A 16,381-nucleotide genomic window follows, 5' to 3' on the forward strand; every position below is an offset into this window, starting at 1 on the left:
AGTTTTTGAAATGGCTCATTTTCCAGACACCAAAAACATGAACTTATTGCCGAAAGATGTCTGTTTTTTTAAGTGCCTGGGCTGCTTTTAGAAGCAGATGAGACACAAATGAAAATACAAAAAAAACAAATTTTCATAGTAAATTAATGTTTTTTTAAAATACAGACAGAGCTTTTGTATGGCTTAGATCAAAATGTATTTATGCGTCAGAATGGTCCAGTCAAAGTCCATAACTTGAAACAAAAGTTTAAAATTAATATTCACATATCAGTATGAAATGTCAGTCAGATGTACAGAGCTGGTGGAGATAATGATGCTGCTTGTGTTGGTTTACTCAGTGGAAGAAGTTATTTTTGTTTTCTTACTGGAAAAATTTGAATTTTTGGCTGAACCTTCAGATCCTTCACCTCTGAACTCTGTCTCTTACAAAACTTGAGTGTTTATTTCTTTTTGCCTGAACTATTGACTTGGTTTCTCTGCAAATCATCTATAAAAATAAAGTCCACCAAACTTTCACGTTTCAAATCCATATATTTTATGAGAGGAAGCTGGCTGCTTCTTCTGTAGCTGACCCTGATCTTTACCCTTTAGAAAATAATCTAAAAACATGTTTTTCTGTTGTTTTTTTCCCCCAGCCGTTGAAGCTGAACTGCGAGCTGTGCAGCATCGTGTCCAGCTCCGGTCAGATGTTGGGCCAGGCTGCCGGCGCGCAGATCGACCGCTCGCCCTGCATCTGGCGCATGAACAACGCTCCCACGCGAGGGTTCGAAAACGACGTCGGGCGGCGGACCACGCTCAGGGTCGTCTCTCACACCAGCGTGCCGCTGCTGCTGCAGAAGCCGCAGCACTTCTTCGGCCAGGGCAACGACACCGTGTACGTGGTGTGGGGGCCGCTGCGCAACATGAGGAAGGACGGGAAGGGCATCGTGTACAACATGCTGCGGCAGGCGTCGGAGAACTACCCGCACGCTCGCATCTACGCCACCACAGAGGACCGGATGAACTACTGCGACATGGTGTTCAAGAAGGAGACGGGGAAAGACAGGTGAGACCAGCAGCACTTCCTGTTCGCCCGGCACAAATTAGTTAAGATTCACTGTTGAAATAATCAGCAACGACTTTAATCAATCAAGTTTTAAGTTTATTTGGTGAGACTTTATTTGAAGGGGTGTGGATAAGACTGACATGACATAAACATGAAGGAGTCTTCATAAATCTTTACAACTGTTTTCATCCAGTAAATAATGTTCAGCAAAGTTGCACTAAAAGTGCATATAAAAGTGCAACTATGCATATTTGGTAAAAAATGACACTTTTAATGCAAAGTTGCTCTAAAAGTTGCATTAAAATGTCAACTTTGCATTACTTGGAAAATAATGACAATTTAATGCAACTTTGCATTTAATTTTCCACTAAAAATTTCATTAAAAGTGTCAATTTTGAAAGATTTGGTAAATAATGACAACGCAACTTTTAATGCAACTTGACATTAAAAGTTGCATTAAAAGTGTCAACTTTGAATTATTTGTTAAATAATGACACTTTTAATGAAAAGTTGCATTAAAAGTGTCAACTCTCCATTATTTGAAGTTCAGTTATTTGTTTATTTGCATTTTTTTAAACATATTTTTAGTATTGTATAAAATAAGCTTAAGGGTTTCAATGTAAAATCAGCAGAATCAGCTGTTTTTTTTGTTTTTTTTTAAATCCGATCACTGGTCAGAATAATTGATTGGTAAAATAATCATCAGCTGCAGCCCTACTCCTGATTTCTGTTTTGCCATGAACTCTTTTTTGCAGTTTAGTTCTTCTCGCCTCTGATCCTCCCTCTGATCTTTCATCAGAGTCGGATTTACTTGTAAAGAGGTTCAAAGTGGCGCATGAGGCCGTTTAAGGAGTATCTGCGAAGAGCAGCCGCAGCGGGAAGGAGATGATCCAGAAACGCTGGTCTGGGGAAACGCCGGTTAATTAGGCAGCTCGGGTTTGGCGCTCCTTCTGAGATCCAGCTGCCCCAACAGATTGACTCGTTCTACTTTCAGTCAAATAAATAAAAAACGCAGAATTAAAGCTGCAGGTCAGTTTTCTGTGAGATAAATCATCAGTTTTATGATCAGCGTGTGTAATGTTCCACCTTAAAGTGAACAAATCATAATTTTTACAAGGTTTCATCTTTTGTTCAGGATTTTTATTTAGCTCATGATAATTATAATAATCTAATATTTGTTTCTCTAGCAAATTCAGACATGAATATTTAATTATTTATTTGCATAATTTGTAATCTTGTATTTTTATAAATATATTTTTGCCCAAAAATATTGCAGAACTAAGCAAGTTTCCATGAAAATGTCAAAATCTGCACAGAAGCATAAAGATTGAACACATTACTTAGACAGATTATTGGGAGTTAGATTCACTTTAAATATTTACTTCTAGTATTTCCAGGTTGTCTGGATCTAAAATATATTTGCCCTTTTAAGATCATGATTAGAAATGCACCGATCCGACATCAATATCTGTATCGGTCCTGATATTTTAAAAAATTCTAGATTGAGCATCAGTGACAATATACCTGATCTATAAGGGCGGATCTATTCAGTCTAACTCTATATTTCCTGCTTTGAGCGACATCATGCTTTTTTATTTATTTTAAATTATATTTAGAATTCCTAATCTCATTTTCTGAAGAATCTAACAGGTTTGTTGCATGTTTTTACAGGTTTGACCACCATGGTCACCTTCTTGTTCTTTGGTTTCATGTCTGAATGTCTGCAGCTCACAGCAGTCGCCCCACTGTTGCCAACTCTGCAACTTTCTTCTCATATTTATCAGCATTTCAGATAAAACAAATCAGAATCGGCAGGTCAGGCTTTTTACAGATCGGTAATCGATCTTGCAATCGGTGCATTCCTATTAAATGCATGTTAAACAGTTTATTGAAGCATATTTCATACTTTCAGTATTTTTAGGTTGGGATATATTTGGCCTTTAAAAGCTGCTCATGTTGTTCCTCTTTGTCTCCTGATCCGCCTGAGAGAACCGCAGGTTAATGACTGCAGGCAGGCGGCAGCAGGCGTGCTATTGTTGAGGACAAACCTCATTTCTTCCTGCTCATCTCCACAGAGCGCCGCTCTCCTGCCGCTCCCTTATGTCATCAAGACCTCTCTTAACTTCTTAAGAGGATTAACATGTTCGGTAATAGGCGTAGCATCCATTTCATTTCAGCTCCATTGTGCGGTTCTCATTCAGGATGGCAGCAATAACACTGAATTTCATGTTCGGCGTCCCGGTTTGAGTGCGGCTCAGCTATGCAGAAACCCAGAGAGCGCAGCTAGAGGTGCGGGATTAGGGATGGATGCTCAGGGAGAGGAATCTCATTACGGGACGTAACGCTCCCGGGGAAGACGCCAGCCGTCAATCGATGCTGATTGGTAACACAGACCCAACTCGAGGAGCAACAATGAGGCACTTTGAATGAATATGTAATGAGAAGTTTCTCTACACGCCTGTGCCTGTCTTGTCACAATTTTGGCTGCAAACACTTCAGCGCTCTGACACAATGAATATCCACGGAAACAGTTTTCAAATTGGGTTATACGCCGTGTAGCTTACTGTAATCAGAAGGAAATAACTGCTGTCATTAGCTGGAGCTAATTCAAACTGATCCAACCCTGCAGCTCTTTGTTGCTCTCTTAGCTAACTTCAGACACAAGTCCAGAAAAAAACCCTTTTAGGAGCGCATTACTGCAGCAGCTCCTCTGTGATTTGTATTTGTGCATGCAGTGCCGTACTGCAGCGCCTTCCTACTGGTGCACGGATAATAGTCAGCCTGGTAAAAGAAAAAAAAAAGAAAAGATGGAACAGTGATCAACACTTCTTCTAATTATCCACATTGCCGCCAGCAGATGAGAAGATGTGGCGTCTCGGCTTCTGCTTGCATGCCTGATCAAGACGAACGCCGTGTCAGAGCTGAACACGCTGCAAAAATACAAAACCTTACCAACTAGTTTTGGTCTAGTTTCTAGTGTAAATATCTCAGTGCTCTTGAAATAAGACAAAACTAATTTACATGCAACTTTTCAGCAAGATATAAGAGCTGGTTTTAAGTAAATAATTGCATAATATTATTGAAAAAGTTCTAGTTGCACTCATTTATAACTAAGTCTGCATTGATTGGAGTTTTCTGGTCGATCTTTTAAAAGCCTGACCTGCTGATTCTGATTATTGCAATAAAGCAATAAAGTCACTGAGTTGGTAACAACCATTGTTAACATATATAAATCACCTGGTGGGCCGTTCTGTCAGGCAAACCTCTAAAAGTAAAACAGGACAGTGGTTGATTTTTAGACCTTTAATGAAATGGATAATATCGGTGAATAAGTATTGGCCGATACCCGATTTCACAAAATTAAAGAAATTGACGTCCATAAATCGGTGACCTACTTCTAACAAGACATTTTCCCATGTTACAAGTGAAATCATCTGGAACTAGAACCTTTTCATTAATATTAAGGAGTTGCTGACTTAAAACAAGCTCCAAATATTGCTTAAATGTTAATTATAAGTTTGAAATAATAAATCTGACATTTCAGACAAATTGTTATCGGCCAAAATCGGAATCGGCAGGTCAGGCTTTTTAAAGATCGGAAATCAGCGATCGGCCCGAAACGATCAATTGCTGCACCAGGATCTTTTTTATTTGTTTTTGCAAATAAAAGTCACAGATCACAAACTATTCTAAAGAATCTAATTATTGTGTAATATTTTTACAGTTACACCGGTGCATTTATTTTGACATTGATGCTGAGAATCATATCAGGGATAGAAAGTTAAGAGTAAAACCGCGTTGATGACTGAGATGAAACATCTGGATGATGGGAGCGTTTGTTGCCTCTGATAATCCTCATTCTCTCCAAGCAATAAGGAGGAAATTCAGTTTAGCAGATAATACGTTGTGGCTGTGAATGTGTGTGACAGCCGCCTGGGCCTGAGATTCATGTGAGACATCCGGGCTGCGGCCGGATGTCGCCCAGGCCGAGCCGCTCTGTTATCAGCTCTGCCTCCTGTGGTTGTCGGAGCGTATCGGCGCGCTGCCGTTAGCGGCGCCAGATAACGGACCTTACGAAGACACAGCACTTAAATCACGTTGTCACTTTGCAGCGGCTGTGTGGCCGCGGTCTCCGCCTCCCATCCGCCCACTTCTCCCTTACCAGCAGCAGACGCTCAAACTGGGGCTCTGCTGTTTCCAACAGCTTTAAGTTGATTCAGCTTTCATCACTCTTAAATTATTGGCATCTCTTATACACCCTCCTGTTTGTTTCTACTGTCTTAGTACATGCCAGGGCAATTAAGGTTTAGAAGGGTCTAAACATAGGATCTGTGGGCGATGCAAAACATGTTCATTATTTTTTTATTTTTTTGCACAAAATATTCTTGAATGATGAGGTTTCAGTCTGCTTAGTTCAGCCTATTGTGAGCATTTTTACGACCTCTTGTCACTTTAAATCCAAATAAGCTTCTTCTGCACTGCAAAAACACAAAATCTCAGCAAGCATTTTGGTCTAGTTTCCAGAGCAAATGTCTTATTTCACTTAAAGTAAGACAAGGTTAACTTACAAGAAACTTTTCAGCAAAATACAGGAGCATAAATCTATAATAACATAATATTGGTAAAAAAAAAAGTACAATTTCAATTGACAGATTATAACAAAACATTTTTGAATAATCTGGAAATGGAAGATGCTTTTCACCAATATTTAATAATTATTTATTCTAAAGAAGCTACATTTCTTGCTGAACATTTCTGAAGAGTTAGTTTTGTCTTATTTTAAGATATTTGCACTAGATTTTGTGTTTTTGCAATATGGCCACGCCTTTCTACCTGACGTTTAAACTCTCACATGAAAATGGCTGCAACCATACATCTTTGAAAAGCAGAAGTGGAGCCTCCTGCACAATCAACAGGAATGCAGCAAGTAGTTTCTGAATAGTAACAACATTACTGTCTTTTCCAGTAGCTTTACTGTTACAAAACCAGATGATCAAACGTGCCGGAGCTCTGCTTGTGTTGCTAGGTAACGGCGCCGGGCATTACCAAAAACCAAGAAACTTTTAACTTATGGCTAAAAAACCTCAGGGTGTTTTTTAAGCACTTATAGTGTTTTTAGAAGCAGTTGAACTGGTATAAAAGTATAAAAATGTTTAAAAAATGTGAATTTTGTGTAATATTTCCCCTTTAAACTCTAGCTAATGCTGATCAGGCTTCCAGTGATGCTAACAGCTTAAATGAAACATTTGATGTCTCACATTTCATGTATTTTGCAGCAACTGTTCCTGTTTATTGCCTTTTATTGATCAGCCCATAAACATCAGAAGCTGTAATAAAAATTTTAAGGCTCATTGTCAGATCATTATGACGGTCTGAGCTGCTCTGTGTTAACCTGAGCATCGCAGAGAGCTTCCTGTTATTAAACCGACCTAAAACCCAGCGAGTCGTCATAATGAAGGGTTAAAGCTTCAGAGTGTCAGCGCAGCTAAGCTGACACTGAGCTCCGTTACATTACAAATCGTTCCAACTTCCCTCACATCGCATCTGTTACGGACCTGAGCAGATTCTGATGGTTTCCTGCAGCTTGCTTCTGTTTTAAGACAAAAAAATATGATTTTATTCTTTAGTTTATAAGAGTTTGGAAATTGTTGTCAGACTTGCTGCTACAAATTGTGAAAAAGTGAAGAAATTACTTTTGCAATAACTTTTTCCAACTATGATATTCAGCTCATCTTTCCATAAGAACTAATTTTCCCAGAACTTTAGTTAAATTTCCCAAAACAGGGTCATTTCATGGATAACTCCTGAAACTGCAGCAGTTTTCACCTCAAAAACCAAAAGAAAAGTAATCATACTTTAAAACTTAGCTGAATCCGCAGAAAGGTTTAACTAGCTGCTTTTCAATTGACCGTAAAATTACGCAGATGGGGTTTAGAAAATAAATTAGCTTAATGGAAAAACGCTTTAAAAACACTCAGGTTTTCTGATAAAAGATGGTTTTGACACACCAACAATAGAGTCGCTTCTATAAGATCAATGGGACAGAAAATGCAGACTCATTAAAATACAGTCTAGGAAAAAGGAAAAGTACATCCAGTTTCAATCCTATGGTTTTATCAGGAAATATCGCAATATTCTTGTATTTAACTGGTTGTATATTTACTTAAATTAACTCAATAAACGAACACCATATTTCACTCTAGCCATATAACTGTGCAAATTGGAAACATTGACTTAAATTTGCTTAATGAAAACAGATTTTGCGCATATTTCACTAACCTGCGATGGAAACTCTTTTTCTTTGCGCCTCACGGGTCACATGATCAACAACCCAGATGTTACTACTGCCGGAAACCACGAAGAAGACAACAGGAAGTAGTTAGAAGATGAAAACGTAGCATGTTTTTTGTGTTTGTTTGTCGTGTGAACAAACTTATTCACACGTGATTTAAATTTTTTCTTATTTAATGGAAACACTGCTATTGTGAACTTGTGTTTTTTCGACATTAGCGGCATATCTACAAAGTTTTGCTCACATTTGTAACGGAAACGCAGCTACTGACACATTTTAAAGTGATTTTCCTGATGAGACTTTTTATCGGCAACAATTTAAACTGTGTTGCAGTTTAACATATGATGTAATAAAAAAACTGATTTTTTTCTTTTACATATTTAATAGTAAGTGAGTTGATGAGTTATGAATTTAAAAATAAAAATGACAGAAAAGTTTGAAGGAAGTAAAAACATCCCTAAGTAGAAAACTTCTCGGCAACACAGGTGTCATTTAGTCATGTCTCATTTATCTCTGTCTAATAGAAATCACCCTGAAATGCAGAAAGCATGAAATTACATGACTTTTTTCCTTTTTCTTATTTTACAGCATCCATTTCATTCAACTTTAACTCCTACTGAGATGTCATAATGGACCAGGAGGCAGGATGGCAGTAATAAAATCTTAGATGACAGGCTGAATTTACTTCTGATGAGGCTTTTTTTCTGTTTATTGAAACATAAAAAGCAGAATGTGCTGCAGATTTTCCAGCTGTCATTAAATATGAATGCGTAAATACGAGCAATAAAACCTGAACACACAAGGCAGCAAAAGGGATCATTAAAAGTTAACACCAACAGAACAAGAACAGACCTTTTTTAAGTGACGTCCACGTCGAAGAAGCACCAAATTAAAAATCTGCATTTTGTAATCACAAATTAGTCACACTCTGCTCTCTCTCCCAGGCCTTTGAGTTTTATTTTAACCCGTTTTTGTAGCAGTGAATGTCAGGACTGCGTAATCACGCTCCATAATCTCCAGCTGTCCACTTCATATATCTGTATTCGCCCCTGGCAGTCGCCGCTTTCTCATCCTAAAATAGCTTCAAACGAAACACCGTTCAGCTGAACCGCTCCTCGTCTTCGTTATAGTCGCCGTCTCGGAGATTCAGCCTGTTTCTTTTTCATGAACAGCCTTTTAACAGCTGCATGCTTTTGTACTTTTCAACAGTTTAAATTAACTATCAGTGCGGGGGCTTTGTGTGTTCAGAAACTTTCTGGTACAAGTGAGAATATAAATACTTCCTTTGTTTGCTTCCCAGTTTAATGGCGCATATTTTTCCAGCTTTGATATTCTGCTGAAGCTGAAGGAACATGAACCCACAAAAATACAACAACAAACAAATCCAATTCCTCCAAACGAGCATTTGGTTCAATCGTTTTTAAAGTTTTTACTGTCAGGATCAATAATACACTCTTCAAAGGGCTCCAATTTTAACCCGTTGCTTAACACAGTTTAATCAAAACAAGTGATAAAACATTTATATCTTTATATCTATTTTCCCTTCATATATTAGTGACTGGGTCAAAAATAAAAATTAGAAAATTGACAAACGGATCCCGTCTGTAGTTCAGTTTCATCATCTCCTTACTAAGTTCAAGCCATTTTCACTGCAAAAACACAAAATCTTAGTTAGTAGTTTTGATTTAATTTCTAGTGCAAACATCTTAGTACACTTAAAATAAGACAAAACTAACTTACAGATAACTTTTCAGCCAGATATGAGAGCTTGTTTAAAGTAAATTATTCCTTAATATTGATGGAAAAAGTAACACATTTTACTGGACAATAAATTGTCCCAGAAATTATCATGATAAACGATAATATTGTTTTTATGAGACCATTTTCAAGTATTATAATGATGATAATGGCATAGTAAGGCAAGAACACATTCTCAAAGATCAATGAACTTTAAATTGTAATGAAACACTGGAACTGGAAGCCGATTTAAATATTTAAAATAAAACAACAAATAAGGTGAATTATGAAGTCTCTCCAAACAAAACTGGAGCTAATTCAGACCAAATCGCCAGACTGAAGATTTTTATCATCCAGTTTTTGGTAGAAAGAGAGAAAAACAATAAATCATCCAAATGGGAATTATTTAGCTTGTTTTAATTGATTAATTGATTGATTACTGCTTATTGCGACAGGCATAATTCAATTGGCCGATTCTTTCACTTATAACAAAACATCTTCCCCATGTAATAAGTGATTCTTTTTCATCAATATTAATGAATTATTTAGTCAAAACAAACTCTTACATCTTTCTGAAAAGTTACTTTATTTAAGTGTACCAGGATATTTGCACTAGAAACTAAATCAGGTGGTAAACAAGAGCTCTCAGTGCTGTTTGTAGTTATATGCAAATCATTATTAACAGGTCAAAATAACCGATTGTTTGGGATCAATTGGAGTTCAACCTATTAACTCTGACAAAGCAGCCAGCTCTTTATCGAAAAGAGATGTTTGCTTCGCTGCCATTAAAACGAGTCAAACAGAAAGAAAAACTGATTGCAAATCTTGAAGAGTCTCAACCGAAAATGAATTAATGTGCTAGAAAACAATCAGAAAACTCTGAAGATCCAGTCAGCATCGCTGTGCCGGCGAATCGGTGTCAAATAAGTCAGCAGCAGCGCCCGCTCCTCTGCATCCTGCATCCGACTGTATCTGTAATTGCTTTGTGTTTTCCCTGACAAGACAACAAACAGCCGGCATCAGGATTTGTCGAGTAGGAGGCGTAAGCGCGTTATTCCCAGCTGTAATTTTATGCTCCTCACTATGACCTCTTTAAGGAGAACAGAGAGCAGGAGGAGGAGTTATCGTACCGTTTCCCGTCGCGTGGCGATGATTTTCAGGCACGTCTCGCCTCATCCCGGCCAAGAATTTGTCACCAAGCAAGCGTGTAATGACATTACTTCTGTGCGCTGAGAGCTTGTAATTGGTGTGAAATTATCTTATTAAATGAAGCCACTGGAAACTCTTGGGCTTGAATAACGAATTCTTGGGGGTTCACTGGGTCAAAGGCGGTCAATTCAGACAAATGGAGAAGCGGTTGAACTGGCCGCTCCCAAAGCAGGAGGAAGATTTTTCCTTCCTGCGTTTGGCGTGACCCCATCAGAGGGAGAAAAGCAAACTGTCACATAAAGGCAGAGGGCAGTCTTCCCTAAAGGCCATTTGCATTTATGGTTTAATAATGTAATGACTCTCGGATGATACCAGCAAATTTATTAGCAGGGAGCGCGACACTGGGCTGGTCAGCAGATTTCTGTTATTAAATGTCTGAAATGCTTCTTATCCTCGGTGATTCAGGACTTTAGCCCACAATGCCGTGCGGCTCTTCGCTTCCTTCTCCTTTATTACCTGCAAGTCATTTAACAATTTCCTTTGGTCAGTGTTGAAGTTTGTGTGGTGGATCTAAAAAGCCGGCATTGTAATGAAAATGAAATCATTTCACAATTTATTGCTTACTTAAAACCAGGTGTTTAAACATACGGTATAAAACCCCCATATTCTTTTCACTAAACCTAAACCAAAATTATTAATATTTAATAACAACAGGATATTTTGCAAAGAAGATTTTTAAGGTTACTAAAAAAGTGCACTTGTAAATCTACTTTAAGGCATTTTAAGTTGAAAGTGTCATTATCTTCCGTAAAAAGAGTCTGAAATAACATAAAAAACCAGATAATCATTTGCAAATCAACTCAGGGAGAAATACTTTGTTTATTCACCGAGTTTGTGAACTCAAATAAGGAAACTGACTTTGATCCCCCTTCTGCGATCATTTAAAATATAGATATATGAAAAAGGCAAAATAAAAAGATTTGTTTTGTAAATTTCTAGATATGAAATAAGAAGAGTGAAATAGTGCAAAGGATTCATGGTATAGATCTGAAGACATTGATTCAAATGTAATTTGTTCATTTTATTCATCTTGTGAGGGTGTTTTGCTTCAGGAGGGACTGGTGCACTTCACACAATATGAGCAGGAAACAAAATTATTTTAGTAATCGATTATTCTATTGATTAATCGGATAAAAAAAAAAAGTAGTATTCTGCAGATTTTTCATTTGGCCACTTTTCCTTATTTTATCCAATATTATAAATACATTAAAAGATGCAACTAAACTAATAAAAAACAATTCAGCATTTCTTTTCTGAACATTTCATCATTTGTAGAAAAGGATGCAACAAAAAAAGAAATAACGTCATAAGAACAGAGTTACGGAAAAGTGTATTCTTTATTCCAAATGCAAAATGTATGTAGTCTTTTCGTAAAGTTTCATCTTCATGTATACTTCAGTTAATGATTATTTCAATAGCCGATTCATGACAATTGATCTGAGCAATCATTTCAGCCCTAATATATATTTATAAACAGGAAATCAAATAAAACTTTTCTTCAGTGTTTTAGTTAAAACACCAACAGTTTCAGCTCAACATGCTGTGTTTACTTTATGGCTTTTACTCCCATATTTACATCAGATTAGATTTACTTCCTGCCTTTTTACTCCCAATAATTTTGTTACGAATCCGGCAGACATTTGTCTCACTGGCTTTGACAGAAACTGCTGCACCTTCTTATGCGAACATAATCGCATTCAGCTCACACGAATCGCTCGTTGTAGCAGCTGGGCAGGGAAGCAGGTAGGAGACACGGTTATCCTCCAGACTCTAAAGCTGTAAATGCATTTTCTGCTCTGATCTACTGCGCCTGAATAAACCCCACAGCAGCAAAACCACACGCTTCTGCTCCACCAGTCATGTCGCAGGTCAGCCTCGTCTAAAAGCTTAATTAGATCAAACGCTGTTGCTTTAGAAAATACCAATGTAAACGGGTGAAATGGCCTTGTGACACAAAGCTCCAGGCTGTCCCTGCTGAGATTCTTGCTTATTTAAAGCTCCGGTGGGTTTTATTCAACATCTTGTTTTAGTCTGGCATCAAGAACTGAATGAACTTTTAATAGCGGGAATAGCAAAATATAAATTACCTTTTTGAAAGAGGAAGACATTTTCTAAAACTATAATTATTGGGTTGGTCAAAAAATATGAATTAAGATCTTAAACTACGGTAATTTCTTGTAAAATGTAACATTTTTATGATTAGCAAATTAAAAGTAATATTGTTGTTTCATGTTGATTTATTTGAAATGTATTGACTATTTTCCATTATTTTTTGGAAGATATGAGTTGGCCAAAACCATTTAAACATGAAATCTATTATAAAATACATATTATTACAGCTTTTGCGCTTTCAGGTTTTCTTTTTGCTTTTTTTTTCAATTTCCTAAACCACAAAAGAAAAACATTTGCTCAGAGTTTACTGAAATTTTTTTAATAAATACATGGCGTTGCAATAATTGTAAGAGCTTTGAAGGACATTCACTGCAAAAACGAAATCTTACCAATTATTTTTGTCTAGTTTATAGTGCAAATATCTGAGTTCACTTGAAATAAAATTTTGGTATTGATCTGAAGACAATCGATCTTTGATTGCATTGTTATAATGTAATCAAAGACCGTCTCTTTCAGACGGTCTTTCTCCTTTCTCCTCTTTTTAAACCTGTTTTCATCCAACTTTACCTCATTTCAAGCCTGTTTCCCTTCACTCATGGTCCTTTTTCCAATCTTTTTTTCTTCCCTCTTATCAGCCGTATCTCCCTTTTTTTCATCCAACCTTGTCTCTTTTTCATCCTCATTATTCTTCTACACATCATGTTATTGGTTTCTGTTCGTCTTATTCTGTTGTTTTTTTAAATCCTAGAAGAAGTAAACTTATCCAACGCAGATTTCCACATTGTCAAATGGAGTCAGTCTAATCACACATTCAAATTCAGTTTATCAGCAGCAAATCAATTTAGCAGGTCCTTGTCCTTCATCTTTTCTAATATCCGTTTCATCCACTTTCCTGAACTCAAATTTAATTTCTTCCCATGGTGCCATCTGGGCAGATCAAACGAATAAACTCAAATCTTCCTTCATAACTTTAAAAAACTGAAATATGAAAAAATGCTATATGGGTAAAAAAAAAACTATTTAAAGTATCCTTTTTAAAATGATAGCAACACAAAGGGAAATCTTTACTGCACAAATATTTGATACCAATTTGGTTAGATTTGGAGAAGGTTCACCTAGTAACCCCAGCCCGTTACCTAGCAACCACAGTGGAGTTCCGCCCGTTACCTAGCAACCACAGTGAAGTTCCGCCCGTTACCTAGCAACCCAAGCTGAGTTACAGAATGGTTGGTCAGCTTGTTTTACTGCTGTAATCGTGTCCCAAAGAAGCCAAGTGTTAAGAGTATTTTTGCTCTGCGTGTGTGACTGATGTGGAAAGGGAGCAGCGAACTGGCCGTGGTTTTTGGCGCTTTGCTGTGTGGGAACAGGGTGTTTCTGCGTGAAGGTGAGAACGTGTGAAGAGCGGTGTGCCATCACGTACGGTGTGAGATATTTCCCAGTTTTTCATGTTGTAAAATTTTACCACTTGCCAACCTTCTGCTGCTGTTTCTTGTCCGCTTTTCATCTTTTCCCACCTCGGTGGTTCACATTTCAGCTAATGTAGGCGAGAACCGTTTCATCAGAGCAGTTGGTGCCGGCCCATACGGTACTCAGCAGGTATTCATAGCTCTTATATTTTTTCTCACTTCATTCTATGTATTTTATTGGAATTATATCCAACAATTTTTCCAGCATGTTTATTTCTTTTATAATACATAAATAGCTGGTGGGTCACATGCTGGTACACATCAGCACTAGACATCAGTATGGACGGACCCCTTGGATGTTGTTGTTTAGATCCAGACATTTTGTGCGCACAATGCTGGAGAGCAAAAAGACGATTCTTGTACATGCCATCCATAGCTGCACTTCTGCGGTAGAACAATCCTGTTAACTAGACATGTAGGTATTATTAATTTAGTGCAGTGCATCACAGCAAAGGGAAAAATAACGCAGAAAAATTGTTAAAGAACAACTCTTAGCCACTTTTTTTCTCGCTCTCTGTCAACTACGCTACACACAGATGCATATCCATAGCAACTGACATCACCAATGTATCCGGATTCAACATCATAAAACATTAAAGCATTCCCCACACAGAACAGAACATTCAGTCCATTACAGTTTTATGTTTTTAGGTTTGATGTTTATTTTGCGATTATTAATAAGTGATTGCTGTGGTAGATTAGCTACCACTGCTATTAGCTATCTAACACAGCAGTGGTTGATTAGCTCATTTAAGCTCCTGCTGTGCTGATGATCCATCAGAGTTGGTGTATGGGTTACCTTTTTTTACTTTGTAACTGAATCGAAACACACCGGATTCCACATCACATCTACATGTTACGGTTGTCAAAGTCAAGCTAGCATAACTGAACAACTTCCCTTCACCTCGCTGTTTTGTTACTAGGTGCCATCGTGTTGACAATTAGTAGCAAAGCCCTGTGCCCCTTTTTATTTTATATAACATATTTAAGATTTAGTGTGTTATATTGATAACTTAACAGCTAAAACCAATGGTAGTCATCGTCAGTGAGCAGCTTTTTGCCCTCTAGTATTTTTGCTGAAAATTGACCATCGCACTATCAGCCTAATATCCAAGTTTGATCAAAACAGAAACGTCCATTAGCATTGATTTCCATATAGAAATGGAGGAAGGTTCATGACCGACCCACTTTGACAAAATAGTTTATTTTGCCTGCATCAGAAGAGTTTGGACAACTTCTTCCTGCTGCATCAGGGGCATAATTTTTACCATAATGCCCAGAAATGGTTGTTGTGTATTTAGCTTCATCCATCTTCCCATTCACTCTGCTGCTTTTTTCTACTGATTTATTTTACTTTGTGCTGGTCTATCATATAAAATCCCAATGAAACCCGTCAGACTGTGTGATTTAAAATGTTGAGTTGGAAGGGATACTTTGCAAACGGCTGCATATCTTGAATCTCAAACACTGTTTCTGGTGTTTGTTCTCTGATGTGCTGTTTTTTTGGAGACACTATCAATAAATCTGCAGAGGACACTTGGATGTAAAATGCTGCTTGCTGCTTAATGCGAGGCAACAGTCACTCCATCATGTCAGATAATGCATTTACGGTCGCAGTCCAGACAAAGATGGATCTCAAATTTGTGTCCTAAGCAAGAAAAATGAGTTTGCCCATAATGCTCTGTGCCCCATCAGTCGTAATGCATCCTGTCAGTGTTATATGTTCAACTTTAAATTGAAAGTGAACTATTCGGTTCCAATTATACACAACGCTGTGTGAAACGGGCAGCAGTCACCTCCTGGCTACAGTGTTGAAATCCCCAAAACCAGAGTTTCTCCACTGATAAGTCATGTTTCCGCTGTGGGCTTCCCCTGATAAATACCACCTTCAATGAGTCATTTTAAACTCTAAAGGGGGGCTGGCACTTTCTTGCAACTTTGATTTTTAAATTATAGTAATTCCAGCAAAGACTTAAAGGCCAAATTAGATGTTGTACATTCTTGTTTCCAGTGTCTTAGCCCAAATGCCCAGCTAATAATTATAAACTTTTTGACATGTAGCTGGAACGATTGCCTTCATTTCACCACTATTACATATTATCATTTTAAAATTATGCAATCAAAGTACTTGTTGTTTTATAGTGAAAGGTTTATGGCTGAAACGATTAATTGTGATGAATCGATTATTAATCGATTAATCTGGAGTCTACAGTCAAAAAAGGCCATTTGCTGAAAGAATGACATATTCAGAGAAAAAAATAATCCAAAACTGTTCAAAAATTTAGCACATTTTGAATTCAAGATTTAAAAAAAAAATTAAATGTTCTACGCAGAGCTTCTCAAGTGGTGTAGATTTAGCTTCACCTGGTTAAAATTCAGCAAAAAAGTCTCTTAAGCATTTTTGCTATCCAATTATTATTGATAAAAATATTGTCAGCAGATCATCCCTACCCCGTATTGTTTATAAGTCGAGCAGAAACGACTGAGCTTCTCACATGTTGATACAAATGATCAAGTGTT

General features: G+C 37.4%; 1 protein-coding gene across 1 annotated transcript in view; it reads left to right on the forward strand.

Annotated features, from left to right (window-relative positions):
- st6galnac3 (ST6 (alpha-N-acetyl-neuraminyl-2,3-beta-galactosyl-1,3)-N-acetylgalactosaminide alpha-2,6-sialyltransferase 3) overlaps nucleotides 1-16,381 on the forward strand; it is a 91,939-nt gene that overhangs the window by 38,765 nt on the left and 36,793 nt on the right. Inside the window, exon 3 of the mRNA XM_014994748.2 lies at nucleotides 636-1,045. Coding sequence (XP_014850234.1) covers nucleotides 636-1,045 — 410 coding nt within the window. The remainder of the gene's footprint in view (nucleotides 1-635; nucleotides 1,046-16,381) is intronic.

The sequence above is a fragment of the Poecilia mexicana genome, unplaced genomic scaffold (assembly GCF_051168715.1).
Source record: "Poecilia mexicana isolate PSO_F unplaced genomic scaffold, ASM5116871v1 scaffold_17, whole genome shotgun sequence".
NCBI lineage: Eukaryota > Metazoa > Chordata > Actinopteri > Cyprinodontiformes > Poeciliidae > Poecilia > Poecilia mexicana.